Source organism: Macrobrachium rosenbergii, chromosome 55, assembly GCF_040412425.1.
Source record: "Macrobrachium rosenbergii isolate ZJJX-2024 chromosome 55, ASM4041242v1, whole genome shotgun sequence".
NCBI lineage: Eukaryota > Metazoa > Arthropoda > Malacostraca > Decapoda > Palaemonidae > Macrobrachium > Macrobrachium rosenbergii.
In genome coordinates, this window is record NC_089795.1 from 74,708,756 (window position 1) to 74,733,437 (window position 24,682).

General features: G+C 36.7%; 1 protein-coding gene across 2 annotated transcripts in view; it reads left to right on the plus strand.

Moving 5' to 3' along the window:
• The window catches only part of LOC136835427 (solute carrier family 35 member F3), a 341,991-nt gene that overhangs the window by 277,371 nt on the left and 39,938 nt on the right, over nt 1-24,682 (plus strand). For both annotated transcript variants that reach the window (XM_067098950.1, XM_067098951.1), the window contains one exon: nt 19,757-19,935. In XM_067098950.1, coding sequence (XP_066955051.1) covers nt 19,757-19,935 — 179 coding nt within the window. The remainder of the gene's footprint in view (nt 1-19,756; nt 19,936-24,682) is intronic.

Below are 24,682 nucleotides of genomic sequence, written 5' to 3' on the forward strand. Positions count from 1 at the left end.
TAAGCTTGACTGTCGAGTGACATATGCGAAGTAAACTTGGTTGTGATAACACATGATTTTCTTCGCACGGCAACTGGAAATTTTCATTTTCTCTCGACACAGTTATCAGGTTTGGATTTATGCCTCAACACACAGACACGAAAACATATTTATCAAGAACAAACTTGGAAATGGTACAGATTACAAACGGCAAATCTTTGGCAATAATAGTACTAATAATTAATTAACATCCGGTTGATCATTTACTTTTCAAAATATACAGTAAGGCATGGTAGTAAAATAATTCTTATATACATACTGCACATGCAATACTGCTTAGGTGCTCATTTTTCGTACATGCACCACAAATAAAATCCTTTTTATTTTTCAATACTGCGGCCAACAAGCAACGACCTCTCAACATCTCGATTCCACGACAGGATTCGAACCTGAGTTAGAAAGCATAGCTGTCCAGCAGCACCCCATATATATTATAACATTTTCATTATTGAAATGAAAGATTTATTAGCGTTATGAGAGTCATATTACTTTACAAATACTCTTAACCTTATAATCAGTATTCTGGTAATATTAATCAAAAGATATGTCAGAAATTGTATTTCCGTCCTTGCACTATTATTGAGACGATCGAGGACAGATAGAAAATAATACTTATTTTTCTCGTAAAGAGACGTTCACTGCTTCAAAAGACAATTTTCCAAATGGGAAGGCAGTGTAACGGATTTCGTGAAACTCGTGGTTTATCAACAACTGAAATTGCGGGAAAAAGAATTAATATTTTACAAACGCTGACAGTGAACAACGGATACGTCTTTCCAAGGTTTGCCTTTCAAATTCACTTCTCTTTTGTTCCCGGAAAAAGTAAATATTTAAAAATCATTTCTGTACTTCCACGTTTCCCTGAAACACGTATGTTTAAAATTCGCTTCTCTTTTCAAAGTTACTGAAAAACACAAGAAATATAATTCATGTTATGAAAAAAAAATCCTATTCAACATTCAACTCTAGGGGTTAAATAGATGTCGCTGTTGACCTGTTAACATGCGACAAAACATTAGAACCTTTGGATAAGTAAGAATGACGTTGAGAAATGAAGATTGTAACTTCACCCTTTATTTAAATGACATGCTTATAACCAAACCAGAGGGTTCCCACACCCATCTAAGTTCAGAGAACCAGCTTTTACTTAGCAAAAACACAACTGCTTTTTAATCAACCGTTCTTGTTAGCCAGAACGGCAATAATAAACTGGGATTCGATGTAACCTCGATTTCGAGAATTTAATCACATGGAAATGTGGGAAATGTTGTGTTCTAGGAATTCTCACCCCAGGAGAATTCGTTTCCAGCTCATTGTACTTGTGCCAGACGTTCCTCTGAGGTCCAGTTTATCCTCTTTCGCAGAAATATGTCGATACAGCTTCATTCAATTATTTTCATGGAATAAAACACATCAACGCCACATCCTTTCTCCCTCTCTCTCTCAACAAAAAACACAGTTTATCAAAAAAGAATGGAAATGACACCGTTAAGAAACGGATGACTGCAATTTTTTCATATATTGTTTGCTGCTACATTTCCTAAGAAGCACGAATCTCATTAATCTAGGTTCAATTAACGTCTTACTTGTCCAAAGAGATAAAACTGTAATGGATATTGACATAGCGAGGTCGTTTAACGGAGGTGGGGAAAGAAAATAATCTTGCTTACTGGATTCCTTTCGATATTAAATCTTTTTGGCCTGTTCAGGTAACATTACTCTTCTTACTTTTTTGTACTGTTCAGGTAACATTACTCTTCTTACTTTTTTGTACTGTTCAGGTAACATTACTCTGCTTACTTTTTTGCCCTGTTCAGGTAACATTACTCTTTTTACTTTTTTTGCCTGTTCTGGTAACATTACTCTGCTTACTTCTTTGCCCTGTTCAGGTAACACTACTCTTCTTACTTTTTTGTCCTGTTCAGGTAACATTACTTTCTTACTTTTTTGCCCTGTTCAGGTAACACTACTCTTCTTACTTTTTTGTCCTGTTCATGTAACACTACTCTTCTTACTTTTTTGTCCTATTCAGGTAACATTACTCTGATTACTTTTTTTGCCTTGTTCAGGTAACATTACTCTTCTTACTTTTTTGTCCTGTTCAGGTAACATTACTCTTCTTACTTTTTTGTCCTGTTCAGGTAACACTACTCTTCTTACTTTTTTGCCCTGTTCAGGTAACACTACTCTTCTTACTTTTTTGTCCTGTTCAGGTAACATTACTCTTCTTACTTTTTTCCCTGTTCAGGTAACATTACTCTTCTTACTTTTTTGTCCTGTTCAAGTAACATTGCTCTGCTTATTTTTTTTGCCCTGCTCAGGTAACATTACTCTGCTTACTTTTTTGCCCTGTTCAGGTAACACTACTCTTCTTACCTTTTTGCCCTATCCAGGTAACATTACTCTTCTTACTTTTTTGCCTTGTTCAGGTAACATCACTCTGCTTACTTTTTTGCCCTGTTCAGGTAACATTGCTCTTCTTACTTTTTTGCCCTGTTCAAATATCATTACTCTTCTTTTTTTTTTTGCCCTATTCAGGTAACATTACTCTTTTCTTTGAGTAAATAACGTAACATCAAAACCCATATTAATGTAATCAAATGTATAACTGATAACTGAATAACTTACATGAGGTCATCGAGCGACGGCAACTTATGGAATAATTGACGCTGTAATAAAGTTGTCAGAGCACAGAAATAGACCACTAAATCGATACAGAATGTTTCCCTTCTAAGACTTTTACAACAAACGACAGAGAAGAGTACATTTCGTCACTTTTCGACTACTGCCACTCTTCCCAAATGCTGGGGGCACAAATGAAATTTTGTGTTAAGAGTACTCAAACAGATGAGAAATAACACTACTCAAACAGATGAGAAATAAAGAGAAATGAATATTAAACAAGTAAGTATTGCGCCGAAGTTTCTTCGGCGCAATCGAGTTCTCTGTACAGCCGCCTAAGCGTACAATCAAGGCCACCGAAAATAGATCTATCTTTCGGTGGTCTCGGTATAATGCTGTATGAGCTGCGGCCCATGAAATTTTAACCACCGCCCGGTGTGGCCTATCCTATACCGTTGCCAGATGCACGATCATGGCTGACTTTAACCTTAAATAAAACAAAAATTATTGAGGTTAGAGGGCTGCAACTGGGTATGTATGATTGGAGGGTGGATGATCAACATACCAATTTGCAGCCTTCTAGCCTCAGTAGTTTTTAAGATCTGAGAGCGGAGAGAAAAAAGAGCGGACAGAACAAAGCGGACGGACGGACAAAGCCGGCAAAATAGTTTTCTTTTAGAGAAAACTAAAAATGAAAACAACTGAAAACAACAACGTCCCTCATTTGTTAAGGGTTCGGTAGAATACCTGGGCAATCTACTATTAATAAATATAATTACTGTATATATTCAAATTTATTTGAATAAAAATTAAACCCGCATTGCTAATAATTCCCTACTAAATACACCATTTATGAAGTTCTCTCTTCATTCTTTGGAATCTTCACGGAGATTCATCCGCGCCCAACTTTTCCAAAAATCCGGAAGCAGAAATATGCATTTTAATGGTTTAAGGACACACGGCTTCTTAGACATGTTCTACGAAGATGCCAGCTCTGTTTACTCACCTGTTGCTTTGATTACTGGAAGCAGACCCTCGCTGGTTTTTAATGAGGATTTTCTTGGCTTTAAGGAATATATAGTCGAGACACAACGCAACTCAATCCCTCACTAGGGAACATGAAACTCCAAAACTGAGCGAACAGTAAACTGTGCGCTTCAAATTAATTACTTTTTCCCGGAATACATTATCAAGTTAATATTTTTCCTAGAAGCATGTGAGTAATTTTACCCAGAAATCCTATCTCAATCTGATATTCTCTGTGGACCTTTCTGGGAATTTTTCACAGGAGATGAGAGCTCTTACAGCGCAAGGTTTCAGAGGCTTGGATGTTTTGCAATATCGAAGAATCACACGAGGAACTGAGACGAAGAATCTTGGCTACCTGAATTTTAATAAACACAACATTCTCTTTAAAAGTATATCGTCAAAATATCCACAACTTCACAATTCTTCTTAAAACTACATGGTCTCGCATCTACTAAATAAACCGATATGTAAAAACTAAGCGACTTAATATTTCATGGAATTAAATGGACATTAAATTCGTTCCTTACACACCAACTATCAAGTGGCTACTTCTGTAAACTGTAAACAGCTTCGACAAATATTTAATCATAAAATTAATAAAGTAAAGGTACGAACTCTACATTAATCAAGGAAAATGTCATATCAGGAAGGTCGAAGCGACCTGAATAATCCTGTAGAAAGCCATTGAGGCATTAGGGACATTTCACTTACATTCCTTTTAAATCTCCGATAAAAAAAAGCTTCATCTTTCAAGAAAGTTCCGGTGACTATAATGAATAATAAGCCAAAACTGCATCCTGGCCATAAAATTACGAGCTTAAACAATTACTTGAAAAGGTCATATATAATGTCTTACCTCCAAGGTACATCAATTCTAAAAAAACGAATTACGTTCGTGACATCTTGTTGAAACCTTTGATTTTCACGCAAGCCCCAACAACATGACTCACTAAGTAAAAGAGGTTGAACTGTAACATAGTATCACTCAATATAAACAAGAGTTGACAAAGAACGCGTAAACTGAAACGATACAGATTTGAAAAAATGTGACTGCATTCCGCAGCGTACTTATGTTTGTCAGATTTTGCTGCATGACGCCGAACCAGAACCTTGCAAGGTGATGTTGCAGTACCTCCGAAAGTCGTTACTGCTTTTAGCGCGAGTTTGAAGGCTTTTATGTCCGACTACGCAAGGCACGAGAGAGAGAGAGAGAGAGAGAGAGAGAGAGAGAGATCCCGTTGCAATTCAATGATCAAACTGGTGAAATTGTTATGTAATAACAGTGTCTTTATCTTGCTTGCTTTATGGCATTAACGGATAAGAAAAATATCAAAAGAAGAGTACTGCATATATAGGGGGTCAAGACAGAAGTGATATCAAAAGCACAAATTTTCCAAACTACGAAAAATTTTAAGAAAAGACTGAGACTGCAAACTTTTTCATTAGAGTGATCTGTCAGTTCCTGTCTTAGCGCTTTAGCCATTTACATTCTTGAACAGAATCATCCACCCAATCATATCTGTTTTGGAGCTAATATTTATTTTGCTTTATTCCACCAACTTCAAAGTATCAATAATCTGCAATTAAATTAGAATATTATTCATGTTTTCTTTGACCTCCTCAAATTCACAATATGTTAAAAGTTAGTGTAATAATCTCGCTCACGTCTCGCCAATATCTCCCTTGAATGGCGGCCCAGTTATTAAGTCTTCCGTCATACCAGTAACCAAGCTCTTACTTTGAAGCTGACTTTCCTCTGCAATGTCCTTGGGATTCGCCTTCCTTTCGAAGTGACTATAGAGTTCTTGGTCTTCTAAGCTGCAATCTGCGTTTTTTTATATATATAAAATCGTAAATGCTAAGTCATCATTCAAGATGAAGGTATTGTGTCGTAGAGAAATCGCGAATATTAAGTCAAGGTTTCACATCTTTCCTTCCCTCGACGTCGAGAGATTCGGGAGACCTTACTATTATTCTAGTCTTCTATGATGGTGGGCTGCCTGCTTCACCAGTCTATTGTCTGTGACAACATCAAAGGTTATCGACGGAGATTTCAACATTCAGGTTTACCGTAACAAACTCACATTAGTTTTGGGTCTCGGGTGCATACCTATTTCCATCAGAGAGAGAGAGAGAGAGAGAGAGAGAGAGAGAGAGAGATTAATTGCCTATCCGATGGTCATTACATTCTTTTGGCCTTGGAAAACGACCAAGCCTAACTGGCTATTTTTCACTTATAATCTCTCAAAACTCCATCAGAGGTTACACACTCATCCAGAATGAAATTCACTGTGTCATGAAAACGAGTTCATAACATCAATAGTCGACAGACTTGCGGCATCAATTTCATTACAGCGTTGTCCACTTCCATAATTTATCACGTAAATGGAAATGAATAAAACGGGTAATGAGATTACGGGTCATTTTCCAGAGGAATATTCTTTCCACGCTGACGAATACTTTTAAAGACTAACGTCACAGGAAATATGTTTCACGTCATTTGCTAATGGGATATTATACATACAAAATAATTAATTCATCATTAATACTGACGTCATAATACCACCATCGTAAGTCCAATTTGTGAAAATTTATGACTACTACTACTATTACTACTACTATCGACTGTATCATTAATATCTGCGATGCTCTATCATTAATATTTTTATAACTAAAATCTCATGATCGCTTACATGGATCAACAAATCCAGTGACGTACCTGTTTGAATATTATTTCAAAAATGTCAAAAGAGCTTTCGGGAAACTGCTACTTCTTCTTTACATTTGTATATTTTATTAGACACATCTATCTGTTCCTCCATTATTATTATTATTATTATTATTATTATTATTATTATTATTATTATTATTATTATTATTATTATTAAACGTTAAGTTCTAATACAAAAGATGGATTTTTTTGCTTGAGATTGACTTTCTTTAATTTTTTTTTTTTTTATCCTTAATCCATGAATAAGTGACAACTACAGTCACGTTGTTCTCCGAAACCATCCTTCATAAAAAAAAAAATCTTTAGGCTGAGAACCAATGATAATAACAACAATAATGATGATGATGATAATTCTAATAAATCGAGATTAGCCTGATAAATGGTCTACCATTCTTCGTGATACATGGATTATTTTCTAAAGTTTGTTATCATTCATTCAGCTCAAAAGTCTATTAATTTTTCATTTTCTGAATCTTAACAAAATATCTATTTTAGGTCGCTTACAAACTTTCATGAAAGTATTTTATTTGCAAGAAGGGTTTATGCTAAATTTGCACGTGGGCGTCATAAAAGAGAAGAACTTCAGCAACTGAAAGTTTCACGATTTTCTTCTTTACGTTTTTATTCTTAAGTTCAAGACTCTATGATGAAAAGAAAAATGCGACCTCTTACATTGTCTGAACTCTACCCCCGCCCCCAACCCTCCCACACCCCCCCAAAAAAGGATATCATCGATTAGCGGTAAATACAAAAGGATTTCATTCCTGTCACTAAATAAATGGTAAGCATTCGCAATGTGAACCACGTTTGTTTAAGCTATTTGATTCTGCTGAATAAATTTTAAAAATAAAACTTCACAACACAAAATACAAAATACCTTCGTTATAAAAGATAGTCTTTCGCTTCAACATTTTTCCGTTTTCATAACGAGATTCGTTAGCAACTTATTTGTCGTGTGAATTCGTTACATTATTCAAGCCATGCAAATTATAATTCGAGTTTATGTTATATTTTACTTGCATTATAACTTTCATAAAACTTCCTACTCGTTATGAGAAAAGACACAAAATCGTAACTGGCATCTATCTTTAATATGTTATCTACATAATTCCTTGCAAGCAAAAGTACACAGTGATACCATATCTCGAACGCTAACTAAAGAAAGAAAACGATTTCTCTCAGTGCGCATAAGTAACGAAAGGCAACGTCACCAGGTTGAAAGAGATTTCAGAGCATTTAATCGAGGTCTGCAGTGCGCTTTAGTACGAAAGTCAACGTCACCAGGTTGAAAGAGATTTCAGTGCATTTAATCGAGGTCTGTTGCGAAATTACGTAACTTGATGAAACGAACTGAAAAGCAAATGATTATATACCTAGTTTCAAAAAAACTAGAAAAACACGCAAATGAGTTAAATGTCTCAAGGAAATTTGGAACACAAGCAAATAATTTAGCCCGTCTCAAAAAACTAGGAAAAAGGCTACAGATCTGGTCCAACGACATGGGAAAACAAGGTAATAATCCAGCCTATGATTTGGATCTCTAAATAATCATTATAGAAACTTATGGTTTTTAAACTGTCTCAAAGAACTGAGGCTATCCACTCACTGATTTAAACTGTCTCAAAGAAATGAGGTTATCCACTCACTGATTTAAACTGTTTCCAAAAAATGAGGCTATCCACTCCTTGAATTAAACTGTTTTCAAGAACTGAGGCTATCCACTCACTGAGTTAAACTGTCTCAAAGAACTGAGGCTATCCACTCACTGAGTTAAACTGTTTCAAAGAACTGAGGCTATCCACTCAGTGATTTAAACTGTTTCCAAGAAATGAGGCTATCCACTTCTTGAATTAAACTGTTTCTAAGAAATGCGGCTATCCACTCCCTGAATTAAACTGTTTCCAAGAAATGACGCTATCAACCCTGTGATTTAAACTGTCTCAAAGAAATTAGACCTGAGCCTGTTGATATAGCTTATTTCAAAGAAATCAGGAAAACAGGCAAATAATTTAGTCTGTCTCAAATAAGGAATGCTATGGAATAATTTAGTCTCCAAACTAATGTAGTCCCCCTCTCCCTGTCAAAATGCTATGGAATAATTTAGTCTCCAAACTAATGTAGTCTCCCTCTCCCTGTCAAAAAAATTAGTAAATATTTTAGTCTTTATAAAAATATGAGGAATACAAGCACAATAACTGTGGAAAACCAGTTAACAGTTCAGACTCTTGCACATAAAATTTGGAAATAAAAAAAAGATAAAATCAAGCTAATGATTAAAACTTTTGGTCTCTTTACATAAATGAGAAAAAACTAGCTAACAATTTATCTTGTCTCGAAGAAATCGAACGAATGTTCCTTGTGCTTGGCTTTAGAGCAAAAATTTCATAATTCAAGCGAGAACATCAGCGAAAAACCCTAAATTTTAGTCTGTCTCAGGACGTTGGGAATCAAGCCAGCAATTTTGCCCGCCTCAAAGAAATGGGAGAATTTCACTAATAAATTATTCTGTCTCAAAAACATAGGCCAAATAAACCTGTAATTTACTGTCTCAAAGACATTGGGAAAATAAGCTCATAACTGACTGTCTCATAGACATGGAGAAAACAACCTAATAATTTACTTTGTCCAAAATACAAGGGAAAACTAGTTTATGCTTTAGATCGTCTACGAGAAGTGAGATAAGCAAGCTAATGATTGAAGCAGTCTTCAAGAAACTGAAAAACATTATTTAGTTGGTCCTGTACCTTCGGATTTAACAAATATATAATAATCTGTAATATCTGAAAGCGAAAAATAAACAGATACGGTGTTAAATAAACTAATTATTTAAACAACCTCAAAGACTGGGGAGGACTGCAAAAGTTATGTTGTAGTTGTGAAATGTTCAGATGAAGGAAATCTTAATCGGGTGAGGAACTGCAGCGTCAAAACAAACCTCAACATTTTCCTCTCTCCTTTCTTTACATTCTTTTGCTAACACCGTTTCGGACAACTGTCCATCTTCAGGTTCCGTAAGTGATTACAAAAAACTAACACATTTATATTTTTTTAGGGGTATAAATATGTTAGTTTTTGATTCTTTTACAGGAGAGAAGAAAATTTTAAGGTTTGTTTTGACACTACAGATCCTCACCCGGTTAAGATTTCCTTCACCTGAAAGTTATCTTTTGGAACGTTTCAAAATTATTATCAAGCATCATCTTTCTAACATCTCTTTACATCATTAATATCACCCCCAAAACATCCCAATTCCCTTCAACCAAATTATTTCAAACTCAAGCTGCTCAATACATTACAAAAAGGCATTCTGATGAAGCGAACGGCGTTACGAGCGGCAACACTAAAAATTTTCTATTCCTTAAGAAAGAATTAGAACGCTCATTGTTACACTTCTCAAAAGAAACATAAACTGTAATATCTCAAAAAAAAAAGTCTTTAAAGGGTCAATCACACTTATAAATTCTAATAAAGCGAAATCGATATCAGCATTTTGAGGAATCCTAATAACTTGAGAAATAAATATTTGCATTACGGACGATTAATACATTATCTTCTTTACGACAGAAAATCGTTGCGCCTGCGAAGGAAAATATCTGCTATTTTTCAGGTGACTTAATGTGAGTAAGAGGCTGTGAAAGGGTGAGGGCGAGAATTATTGTACCTTCGGGAGAATGTGTTATATGTAAATGTGTATGAGAGAGAGAGAGAGAGAGAGAGAGAGAGAGAGAGAGAGAGAGAGAGAGAGAGAGAGAGAGAGAGAGAGAGAGAGAGAGCTATTATGATACAGATAATATGAACAAAACATCTAGTTGTTCCCGAAGGAAATGAATGTTAAAAGCATGGTTAATGACCGAATGGAACTTATATATACCAAAAAGACGTGTTAGTTGCAAATGTAATTAAGCAAATTAATCTTAAAAAAAGGATGCAGTTGGAAAAATACCCTATGAGACGAAGCAGTCTCGTGCCGATGGAGTAATCTGAAGGCTTGTTGAGTATGTGTGTGTGTAATATAATATATACTGTGTGTGTGTGTGTGTTATATATATATATATATATATATATTGTATATATATATATATATATATATATATATATATATATATATATATATATATATATATATATACTTGTTATATATATGTAGTATTATTGAGAAGACACTGATTTTACGACCATCAATATGATTCGTGACAAAATATATCCTCTCTCTCTCTCTCTCTCTCTCTCTCTCTATATCTATATATATATATATCTATATCTCTCTCTCTATATATATATATATATATATATATATATATATATATATATATATATATATATATATATATATATATATAATTTATAAAATATAGTAATGGTAGTAATTTCATGACCCGTTTTCAATAAGGATTTGACAAAACGATCCTCCTCTCTCTCTCTCATATATATATATCTATATATATATATATATATATATATATATATATATATATATATATATATAATAACCTAGACTAGTAAATAACCTGATCCTAGCTGGGATATTCCTTCTACAAATATCAAAGGTCGCAAAACCCATTTCTAATCTCAAGTGTAATCAAAAGAAACCTATGAAGAGATCTTCTGGGCTACAGATCCACGACGGAAAAATCGAGCTACTCTGGGTATACAGGGCTTGGAACCCCGTTATAACGTAATAACTCATCGCAGACATAAAAAGAAGTTCCCGACAAGAAATCCACAGGCGCTCTATTTGGCTATGGCGAAAAAGCGAATTTCTGGGTGTAATGGCTTGCTTCGGGGTATATTGAAATTTGTTGTGAGAGGTACTCATCATTTGCCTTCTTGTCCTTTGTATCTGAATTATATAAACGCGTTCTTGCAAATTTGTCATTTACCGTTGCATGTTCAATTGTGTGCATATGATATTTCTACGGTAAAGTTCTCGGCTAGCACTTTGCTAGGCCCGAGTTCGAGTCTCCGACCGGCCAATGAAGAATTAGAGGAATTTATTTCTGGTGATAGAAATTCATTTCTCGCTATAATGTGGTTCGGATTCCACAATATGCCGTAGGTCCCGTTGCTAGGTAACCGATTGGTTCTTAGCCACGTAAAATAAGTCTAATCCTTCGGGCCAGCCCTATGAGAGCTGTTAATCAGCTCAGTGGTTTGGTTAAACTAAGGTATACTCCCTCTCTACATGTGGCTGATTTATACGACTCTACAGCCAAGAGCATATTCATAGTTTATGATACAATAGAGCCATTAAAAAGGAAGCCTAGGTTATCCGTTGCAGTACAAGGAATAACAAGTAAAAGATACGCAGAAGTTTCTTCGGCGCAATAGAGTTTTCTGTACAGCGTATAATGCTCCATGAAACTTTCAGCCACGGCCCGGTGGTGGCTTGTGTTGTTGGTACCTATAGCTGTGCAAGACGTACGGTCATGGCTAACTTTAACCTTAAATAAAATTTTAAAAAACTACAGAGGCTGGTGGGCTGCAATTTAGTATGTTTGATGACTGGAGGGTGGATGATCAACATATCAATTTGCAGCCCTCTAGCCTCAGTAGTTTTCAAGACCTGAGGGCGGACAGAAAAAATGCGGACGGACAGACAAAGACATCTCTACAGTTTTCCTTTACAGAAAACTGAAAGCATGGGCTAATTCCATGGAAAGGAAAGATAGCCGAGAGCTCATGAAATTTTTCGATGTTGTCTATTAAAAATCAACCAAACCAAACAACTAATCCTAGTAAAGAGCTTGAATTTCCCAGGGTCAAGGTTGACTGATAATTTCTGAATCAGGAATCTGGATAAAACTGAGCGGCTTCTAGAGCCCTCGTTGGTAATTTCAGTGAGGTCAATATATCACATCAGTGACCCCATTTACTTATTTCGCTACAAAATTTCAAGCTGCGTAAGAAAGCGTCTTTTCTTGATTTACAAAACAACGCATCGTTTTCATAGGACCCATGAACTCTCAGGAACTGACTTTTGCTGGAAATCAAAGATTCTGAAAATCGAAACTCCCAAATTCAGAAAAAAGAAATTGACAAAAAAATGAATACTTTTGATTATAAGACTATTCCAAAAGTGTAGCACTATTTAACTGGAGTCCAAACAAACATTTTGCGATTTTTAAAAAATGCATACCAAAGATACAGCAAATATGAAAACAATATAATGTCCAGAACTACAACAATGTTTCTGGTAATACTGCCACAACAAAATAACTGACAGTGTGACATTCGCATGTCATGTATTCCACTAATATCTTAGGAACCAGATTACTTATAAGCGCAAGCATGAAACAGCCATTTTCTAGTCTCATAAAGGTTACAATATATACCACAAAGCACAAGACATCTCAAAAGTGAAATGAAATTTTTTCATTACTGCTCATACAATTCTCTAACGTTTATATGATTTAGCGTATCAGTTTTGAAATTCCTTAGTAGGTAAGAGAATCTGTCACTTATCATGATTTTTAGCTCTCTCTCTCTCTCTCTCTCTCTCTCTCTCTCTCTCTATAATATAGTGCTCTTCTCAAAATTCCTCTCTGTCACTCTATATGATTATATATATATATATATATATATATATATATAATATAGTGCATACTTCTGAAATTCCTTTTATAGGTAAGAGAATCTGTACTTTATCGTGATTTTCTATATATATATATTTATATATATATAGCATATATATATATATATATATATATATATATATATATATATATATATATATATATATATATAATATAGTGCATCACTTTTGAAATTCTTTTGTAGGTAAGAGAATCTGTCACTTATCATGATTTTGCTCTCCCTCTCTCTATATAAATATATATATATATATATATACATATATATATATAATATAGATGCATCATTTGAAATTCCTTTGTAAGGTAAGAGATCGTGTCACTTATCATTAATCTCTCTCTCTCTCTCTCTCTCTCTCTCTCTCTCTCTCTCTCTCCACTTCTTTTCATGAGTGAACCAATGTCCTTTTCGGCACTTCGTTTGGCGTTTCTCCCCCCCGAACAGCCCTTTTAGACCCAGGAGCCTCCAAGGATCCAAAGCCTCATTCAAGATTTATGGTCCATTTCTTTATATATCCTCTCAGGCCTTAGACCAAAGTGGATGGGAGACTGTCTAAAATAAAATAAAAAAAAAAAATTAAAAAAGAAGCTGTGAGATATGTGAAATATTTGTTTGTCGGAGTAGAAACGCCAAGCGTTTGCATTGATGGCATTTTATCCTAACATTGGGAAAATGTATTAATGTTTCACTGGTACGTTCTTAAGGATATTATTATAAAAAACGTGAAAAAAGGTGATGTGTATATGATTTTCAACATGGCATGGAAAAGTCAATTTCAAGGTCAAGGTCACTATAAAATTCTTGTTGTGTTATTTATGTATATAAAAGCGCACTGAAAGTTGGACCAAGCGATCTAGAATCTGAGAATTAAATAGCAAAAGACACTGCTACACTCCGTTTTTCAGTATCGCGATTGAACATAATTATATCAAAATACAGACAAACGCCAATGCAAATACACACTAACATCAAATATATATAATATATATATATATATATATATATATATAGAAATAGTCAACAATCACGTGTGGAACAGAAATAAATTTCTAACGATCGAACCCAGGTCTTTCAGGTGGAAAGCAACGAAAGTCTAAAAGAAGTTAAACCTGAGAGCAACCACCCTGACTCTAACTGCTTGCATCGAGGATCAATGACCCAACAGACAGTCTGAATTTTCTGGAGTGAAATAACATAGAAACAGTCAACACACAATCACAGGGCTGACTTTATCCACTGGTGCTATCCACTAGGCCATACAAGTCTAAAGAAGTTGAACCGAGAGCAACTGCACCCAGGAATTACCTGGGCAAGCTAACTGCTTGCATATGGCAATCCCAAACTTCCCGACTCAGCAATGACCCAACAGACAGCATTTCATTCGAATTCATCCTCTGAGTGAATAACATAAACAAATAACACACAATAACGTGCGGAATAGAAATAAATTTCTGACTCACGTCGTGGGATCGGTCCAGGTCTTCAGGTGGAAAGCAAAGTGTTTACCCACTCAGGCCCTACAAGTCTGTTAGTTGCAACTGACAACTGCAACTCATGAATTACCTGGGCAAGCCAACTGCTTCACACCAAATGAGTTTCTCCCCCAACTTCCTGACTCCAGCAATGACCCAACAGGACAGCATTCTCATCTGAATTATCCCTTCTGAGTGAATAAGATAGAAATAGTCACCACACAATCACGTGTGGAACAGAATAGCCTCTGACCCACGTCGGGTATCGAACCCAGGTCTTTCAGGTGGAAGGCAAGGGTGTTATCCACTAGCCACAAGTCTAAAAGAAGTTGGAACCTGAGAGCACCAAAATCTGTTAGAATCATTACTGGGCAAGCTAACTGCTTGCATACCAGCGAGTTTTCCCCAACTTCCCGACTCAGCAATGACCCAACAGACAGCATTTCATTCGAATTATCCCTTCTGAGTGAATAACATAGAAACAGTCAACACACAATAACGTGTGGAACAGAAATAAATTTCTGACTCACGTCGGGATCGAACCCAGGTCTTTCAGGTGGAAGGCAAGGGCGCTATCCACTAGGCCATACAAGTCTAAAAGAAGTTGGAACCTGAGAGCAACTGCACCCAAGGAATTACCTGGGCAAGCTAACTGCTTGCATACCAGCGAGTTTTCCCCAACTTCCCGACTCAGCAATGACCCAACAGACAGCATTTCATTCGAATTATCCCTTCTGAGTGAATAAGATAGAAATAGTCAACACACAATCACGTGTGGAACAGAAATAAATTTCTGACTCACGTCGGGATCGAACCCAGGTCTTTCAGGTGGAAGGCAAGGGCGCTATCCACTAGGCCATACAAGTCTAAAAGAAGTTGGAACCTGAGAGCAACTGCACCCAAGGAATTACCTGGGCAAGCTAACTGCTTGCATACCAGCGAGTTTTCCCCAACTTCCCGACTCAGCAATGACCCAACAGACAGCATTTCATTCGAATTATCCCTTCTGAGTGAATAAGATAGAAATAGTCAACACACAATCACGTGTGGAACAGAAATAAATTTCTGACTCACGTCGGGATCGAACCCAGGTCTTTCAGGTGGAAGGCAAGGGCGCTATCCACTAGGCCATACAAGTCTAAAAGAAGTTGGAACCTGAGAGCAACTGCACCCAAGGAATTACCTGGGCAAGCTAACTGCTTGCATACCAGCGTAGTTTCTCCTGAACTTCCCTGACTCAGCAATGACCCAACAGATAAAGTATTTCATCTGAATTATCCTTCTAGTGAATAACATAGAAATAGTCAACACAATAATAACGTGTGGAACAGAAATAAATTTCTGATCTACGTCGACCGAACCCAGGGTCCCTTCAGGTGGAAGCGCAAGGGCGCTATCCACCAGGCCAAGTCTAAAAGCAGTTGGAACCTGAGAGCAACTGCACCCAAGGAATTACCTGGGCAAGCTAACTGCTTGCATACCACAGCGAGTTTTCCCCAAACTTCCCGACTCAGCAATGACCTAACAGACAGCATCAACTGGAATTATCCTTCTGAGTGAATAACATAGAAACAGTCAACACACAATAACGTGAAACAGAAATAAATTTCTGACTCAATGTCGTGATCGAACCCAGGTCTTTCAGGGGTGGAAAGCAAGGCTATCCACTAGGCCAGCAAGTCTGGGGTGTTTAGCTGGAAACCTGAGAGCAACTGCACCCAAGGAATTACCCTGGGCGTTTTCAACTGCTTGCATACCAGCGAGTTTTCCCCAACTTCCTGACTCAGCAATGACCCAACAGACAGCATTCTCTACCTGAATTATCCTCTGAGTGAATAAGATAAAAACAGCAACACACAATCACGTGTGAACAGAAATAAATTCCTTGACTTCATATATATATAGAGATATATATATATACATACATAGAGAGAGAGAGAGAGAGAGAGAGAGAGAGAGAGAGAGAGAGAGAGAGAGAGAGAGAGAGAGAGAGAGGGAGGGATAAAATAATCAAACAGATAGGTATAGATATATATACAATATAAAAACAGGCTGATAAAAACGACACAGATGATAAACTAATAACCAGTGATGGAAGGTGCAGTTGTATAGAGGCTAGTAAAAAAATTAAAGTAAGGGTTGAAAATCAGTAGTTGGGGAATGAAAATAATCGAGTTTTACACATTTGGGAACAAAGTTAGTGGACGGGCTTGGGTTGAGCATTAGAGATCATTTTCCCAAAGAAGGCAGCAGTTTTCAAAAAGGCCTGGCCGAGATGAAGTCTCTGGAGGAGCAAAAGTTGCAATCAAAGGAAGGAGTATTAGGTTCAGCTAGCTTCATAAAAAAAATGTAATTACTGTATATGTCACAAAACAAAGGTCGAAATGTTGATGTACGAATGAAAGAAATATAGAATTTAGGCCAAAGGCCTACCGCTGGGACCTATGAGGTCATTCAGTGCTGAAAGGGAAACTGAGAGTAAGAAGGTTTGTTAGGTTTGACAGGAGGAAAACCTCGTAGTTGCACTATGAAACAACTGTTAAGAGAGGGTGGACAGCAAGATGGAAGAAAGGATATAAGAATGAAGGTACAGTAAAAGGAGTGAAAGAGCTTGCAGCTAGGGGCCGAAGGGACGCTGCAAAGAACCTTAAGTAATGCCTACAGTGCACCGCGCGAGGTGCACCGACGGCACTAACCCCCCTCCGGAGACTGTTGATACGAGCTTTCTCCGTATGTGGAGAGACTCGAAGACTTGGATAGGGGAGGAGGATTCCCTAAAAAATACATCAGAGTTACGCATTTAAATTCCTCTTACACAAGGTCCTCCCTGGCGAGCTACGCAATATCCCTACGCTAATTTTTCGCCGTGTCTTTCTGTTCGCTTCCCAACTACTTAAAATGCCACAAACTGAGGCGTCCTGGCTCTCATCTCCACTGTGCAACTGCACCGTGGCTCTTCCCATGAATACGAAATGCGCCAAAAATTGAAAAGTTATTTCCGTCAAAGAAATACTGCGCAGAGCAAACGACCATTCTACGTCTGGTTTTTGAGGGTTTTAATTAATTCCCCAACCCCCCACCCCTTTTTTTCACATGTACCAATTATTCACCGGAATATCACTACCCTATCATGTAAGCAAAAATCCTGAAAGGTTTTATCATCTCGTTTTGTGGTTTAAAGACATATTGTTTTCATAGCTGGTAATGATCATACTGGTGATGGTTTATAACTAGCAAGTGAATTCATTGTTATAAAGAACGTCTAATATATCTGCCTTAGATAATGCTTCCGCAAATAAATAATTTACAAAATGTCATTTGAAAATTTTAGGTTATAATCATGGCCGCACTCTAAGATCAACACGTCTTGAAAATGGCCTTTACCACGAAAGCCATTTAATAACTGACGCCATTTCTTCGTTTTACGCTTTCCTATCGAGCTCCAAGAACGACAAAATATCTTTAAACGGAATAACAGTAATGCTTCTTATCCATCTGTATTCAACACAATGGTATAGAACTAAAATCGAATTGCATCAGGACTTGTGGTATGAATTCAAGTTATGAAAAATTATGTTAATGATGGCTGAAGAATCTTAGGACCAGATCTTCACGGTTAAACTACATCTTGCATCAAACGGTTTTTCTGAAGTACTTGTTCTTGAATGTGTAATCCCATCTCTTAACCAAATACAGTGAATCAACGGGATCTGGTTGGCAGGGCTTGGTGCGCAAATGCAGTTCTTATATAACAGTTCACAAAATATTTCAGTTTTTAAAACAGCTGAGTTTCATTTCAGAAAACTACACTAAAACATAAAGAGACTCGTTCCTTACTTTTTTACTTTTCTGTAAAAGAAAACTATTGTGTCGGCTTTGTCTGTCCGTCGGCACCTTTTTCTGTCCGCAATTTTTTCCATCCGCATTTTTTCTGTCCGCCCTCAGATCTTAAAAACTACTGAGGCTTGAGGCTGCAAATTGGTATGTTAATCATCCACACTCCAATCATCAAACATACCAAACTGCAGCCCTCTAGCCTCAGTAGCTTTCATTTCATTTAAGATTAAAGATAAGGCCTAATCGTGCTTCTGGCAACGATATAGGATAGGCCACCACCGGGCAGTGGTTCAAGTTTCATGGGAAGCGGCTCATACAGCATTATACCGAGACCACAGAAAGATAGATCCATTTTCGGTGGCCTTGATTACCCACTGTAGCAGCTGTACAGAAATTTCGATTGCGCCATATGCAGGTATAACTTCTCACATCTGACTTTCGTGCAAGGTCTGTAATCATTGTCAGGAACAAAGAACTGAAGTCTGCTACATTTATCGTTCAATCTCTTAACAAGATTGCCGCCACAACCTAACACTTTACAGTAATAACAACAACAGCAGCAACATCATAGGTAACAAATAGAATAGTACAGAGAAACTAATCATCAAACCGTCGATTCGGCGAAGCTTGCAATTTCTACAAGTCATGGGAGACGACACATGGGTCTTGACAGTGCTTAATTAACAGAGAGCAAGGTTTTAATTAAATCCCTGGGGCTGCATGGAGGGACTTCACGATCGATAATTACAAAATCACTACACATTGACTCCATATTCTCATACGAGTATATAGTTTCATCTACAATGCCAAATGCGTCCATTAAATCGTTGCTTTAAAATAATTTTCCTTTATATATAAAATCTAAATATATTAATAAACTTAATGCAAATTTTTACATTAACAAAAAACCACTCACATAAGCGCCGTGTTTAGTACCAGCTTTATGGAAAAGAATGTTAAAACATAAACAAAAGTAATATCTCGGTAACAGTAAATTTGTGATTTATTTGCAAGGATTTTCGTTTTAAGCATTATAAGGAGATTTAGAACAGAGCGTTAAAAACCTGGCCATCGAGTTGCGGCACTTAACTAAAAATGATCTATAACGGCATTACAACAATTTTTCCTTTCAGTAATTACAATAAATTTTTCTCTATGTAATTACAATACAATTTTCCTCTCAGTAATGACAATGAAATTTTCTCAGTAATTACAATTTTCTCTCTCTCAGTATTTAAAATAAATGTTTTTTCTGTATTTCAGTAATTACAATAAATGTTTTTTCTCTCTTTCAGTAATTAGGATAAATGTTTTTCTCTCTTTCAGTAATTAAAATCAATTTCTCCTCTTTCAGTAACTACAATAAATTCTCTCTCAGTAATCAAAATCAATTTTTATCCTTTTAGTAAATACAATAAATGTTTTTCTATTTCAGGTAAGTTCATGACCAGATGCTGCCTGTTCTGCCTCCTGTGGGTGATCACAAACTACATGTACGTATACTCGCTCCGCATTCTGGACTGCACAGACGTCATGGCTCTCTACTCAGCACACGTGTCGTTCGTGTATCTCCTCTCCTGGGTCATTCTCCACGACCAGTTCGTCGGAGTTCGGGTGAGTTACATTATCTATCTGGCTAACCCTTGTCTAAATCTACCGCTTTTTAGCAGTGTATAAGAAACTGTTTAAATCTACCGCTTTTTAGCAGTGTTTAAGAAACTGTTTGAATCTACCACTTTTTTGCAGTGTATAAGAAACCGTTTAAATCTACCACTTTTTAGCAGTGTATAAGAAACTGTTTAAATCTACCACTTTTTAGCAGTGTATAAGAAACTGTTTAAATCTACCACTTTTTAGCAGTGTATAAGAAACTGTTTGAATCTACCACTTTTTAGCAGTGTATAAGAAACTATTTGAATATACCACTTTCCAGCAGGTATAAGAAACTGTTTAAACCTAACACTTTTTAGTTTTCTGTCAAAGAAAACTATTGTGACGTCTTTTGTCTGTCCGTCCGTCCGCACTTTTCCTGTCCGCCCTCAGATCTTAAAAACTACTGAGGCTAGCGGGCTGCAAACTGGTATGTTGTTCATCCACCCTCCAATCATCAAACACAACAAATTGCAGCCCTCTAGCCTTAGTAGTTTTTATTTTATTTAAGATTAAAGTTATGCCATGATCGTACGTCTGGCAACGCTACAGGACAGGTCACCACCGGGCCGTGGCTGAAAGTTTCATGGGCCACGGCTCATACAGCATTATAAACTGTACAGTTCCTCATAGGATGGGTGGGTATCGTTCTCGGCTGGCACTCTGCTGGCCCGCGTTCGATTCTCCGACCGGCCAATGAAGAATTAGAGGAATTTATTTCTGGTGATAGAAATTCATTTCTCGTTATAATGTGGTTCGGATTCCACAATAAGCTGTAAGTCCCGTTGCTAGGTAACCAACTGGTTCTTAGCCACGTAAAATAAATCTAATCCTTCGGGCCAGCCCTAGGAAAGCTGTTAATCAGCTCAGTGGTCTGGTTAAACTGGGGTATACTTAACTTATACACTGTATAGAAAACTCGACTGCAGAGAAGAAACTTCGGCGCATTTCTTACTTGTTAGCAATGTATAACAAACTATTGAAATCTACCAGTTTTTAGTAGTGTATAAGAAACCAATCGTCAATCAAATATATACAACACATAATCCCAACTTGAATAAGAAAGTAGTATATACGAAACTCATCTTCAATCAGACATAATACATAATCCCAGTCTGAATAAGAAACTAATCTTCAATCAAATATATCATACTGTGTTATCCCAATTCGATTATACATAATTCGAAGAATGACAAAAAATTTTGCAATGACGAATATGAAGTCCTCGCTAAAAATAAACAATAGTAACCTTTCAATTAAAAACATTTCTCAACAACAGAATGTATCAAAATAACTTGGAATCTAAGAAACAAAACAGGCCATTACCACTCGTTCGAATACATTGCGACTGACACCTTAAACATTGCACTGTTCGCGGCATAAACGAAATGTTCGAAAATTGTATTAGGTAAAACGCACCGCAGACCATCTTCTGAACATACAGAGCCACAATGCTTACGCCAAAATCTTCAAACAAACCTTGCAGTCTGGGGGGAAGAGAGAGAGAGAGAGAGAGAGAGAGAGAGAGAGAGAGAGAGAGAGAGAGAGAGAGAGAGTTATTTACTTATCTAGTTATGCGAACCCCAAAATTTCTAGGAAAGGAAATGCCCCGGGCTTCGTTCCCCGAATTGACCTCCCCGTCGCGCGGTCCTCTCTAGATATCCGGAATGCCTCCAGACTCACGGATCAGCATGCATCATCGTTGCAGCACCGTGCGAAGAATAACATTAGGGAAGACACACACCTCGCATTTGCCGAACCAAACGAAACTGATAAAATGCGCGCGAGGAAATCGTGCTGCCTTCAAGGTGATCGTCTCGCCGGGAAGATCGCCATTTGTTTGAACGAAGGTAAAGGGGACGAAATTTGAATGATCAGTTCCTAATGGCGTTTTGCAAATGGCTTTTGAATATTTTCGGAAATAGCGCATACACACAGACGTCCTTGAATACCGTTCTCCATTCCATCATGCTGATCCTTTCAGCTTATCTTGATACATGTTTGCGTTTTCCAGTAGGAAATAGCAGATATATATGAAAGAAATGGTGCCCACATTTACATGTAAATATATTTTACCGGAGAGTTCTATTACTCTCTTTGACTTCTAACACTGTATATTTTGTGATTTTGTGGTTATAACAGGAATGAGGTAAAAGTATCGTCTGGTGTTATGCATTTTGAAAATTTATTACCCTCTTTGAATCTTCTAACATATCCAGTGATTTTGTGGTTATATTAGGATGGAGGTAAAAGTACCGCCCAGTGTCATGTATTTTGAAAGTTAAATCTTGCGTTATACTTTCATAAAATACGCCCAAGTGGCAACACAGACAGTACACTGCTGTGGAAACAAGCAATGTGACTAAAAATTCCCAAGGCAACTGTCCAAAGTCGAGTCTGGAATTAAAAGAGAGGACAATTTTGCTGCAGGCGACAGACGCGAGACTTATTTGGGAAAGCGTAGATCCTCACAAATTTTCTGCGGGAGAGGACTTCGCTAACTTAATTTCAAATATGCTCCAAATCCAGTTACGAAATTTCGTGAACGACGGAAAGGACTGCGTACAAACATCGTTTCAGACTCTAAACTGATGCTTTTGAATAGCAGATAAAATGCATTTTCCCTATTAATACCAGTAAGCCTTCCCCGTTATTTTTTTTATTACTGCCTGTAGGGTGTCAAGTACGTATACAAATACTAGTAATTTATTCAATTACGTACTACGTAGCGTTTACTTTGACGTAGCTCTACAATAGTTTTGATATCTTAATATGCCTTTTACTTTTTAATGCAGTGCTTTTCTTAGAAACCTAGTAGCTTTAAGTAAAGAAAACCACTTCCCCTACCCAATTAAATGCCGTATTAGATTTTATTAGATTTTATCTGACATTTACGATATACAGTTTTTATGCCACAAGAAAAAAATACACCCTTTTACCCGCTGAGGGGAATGTAATTGTAAGAACGATCAAACTGAATGTATATGCACGTGTATAAAGGGACGTACGCCCAGAATGAAATGATGATAAAAAGATGGAAAGAAATATAGTTAAAAAGCGATGCAGGCCACTCACCCTTTCAATGGCACTTTAAGACCCCTGTTTTCTTATAATTGTACTTGTGAGTTCGTTCCATGAATAAGTAAAACCTTACTTTGAATGCTACGTTTACGTGATGAAGTAACGCTGCTTTCTCAGTTTGTTCAATAATTTCTTTCTGACATTCATATAATATTCTCTATCATTAACACGAGTTGTTTTTTGTTATTTTTACCCTTATAAGTATATGAATTTATATTCATTAAGTGTATAATTTTTGTGATCTAACAAAAGCAAACAGAATAATATATTTTTCATTATATTTCTAGCAAATATCTACTCATTCCCCACTCTGCCCCCTTACAACGATTTCCGAAAAAGGCGGTTTCCACCTGTAATCCTCCAAAAAAAAATATTTATATGACATTTTCTACTAGAAAGTATTTGGTATAGTTAAACACAAGTGTATTTACTTGTCTTTTCTCATTGCTGGGATAAATATTATTAAAAAGGAAAATAACAAATACGAACTCCATCCTCAGGTACAGATAATGACTCCCTATCCATATGTTTTTCATGAATGGGGATTTATCTTCTAAATAATAATAATAATAATAATAATAATAATAATAATAATAATAACAATCATAACCCACGGCCAACCCATCACAAATCCCGCCCGCTCGCGTTTCCACATCGCCCATTTTTGTCAACAGGGAAAACGCCCATTGCCCTAATTCATCAAACACCGTTTGTACCTGTTTATTATAATTAAAAGATCTCTAAATTCTTGGTGTCATCAAGGAATGGAATATAAAATTCAGGACAATGGCCCAATATTGGGACCTATGAGGCCATTCAGTGCTGAAAGGAAAATTGAGTACAAAGGTTTAAAGGTAACAAGAGGAAAACCTCGCAGTTGCACCATGAAACAGTTGTTAGGAGAGGGTGGACAGTAAGACGGAAGAAAGAGAATATGAACGGAGGTACGGTAAAACGAATGAAAGGGATTGCAGCTTAAATACAAAGGAACGCCATGCAAACGAACCCACTAATACCTACAGTACACCACGTGAGGAGCTCATTTCGGCACTATTCCCCCAAGGGATTGGTGTCATCATACCACCGACTGTCTAAACAAAAACAACTGGATTTGTCTACCTTAAGCTCTGATGGCACTGCGTATTTCTGTTGCAATTGCAATTCAAAACCAAGTGGGACTGCTTAAGGCAGTGGTTCTAGCGAAACGACCTTTCAGCATTAGCTAAACCACAGAATTCATCCTCTTGTTCAACTATGCTACTTTACAAAGACATTTCTAGAGAAATACAGATGAATTGCATCCATGTGAAACATATTATTACCAAAGGACTTTCCTTAGAATCATTTTTCAACACCCAATAACACAGAACACAGTTTGGAATGGAATGGAATGGAATATGGTTATTCTCTATATAATGCATCAACCATCTTAGCAAGTATAGAACATAGAACGGAAACAACCTCTAAATTCAACACTTTCTTCAATAACCAAGACCAGATCATATTTAACTTGCTAAACTTTTTCTCTAACACACTAGCTTGGTAAATGCTAACCTAAATTTTAAATCCGCTCCCATTTTGTAGGTATGAACTCATATAATATTCTCTACAAGCTTGATGACGCGTATGC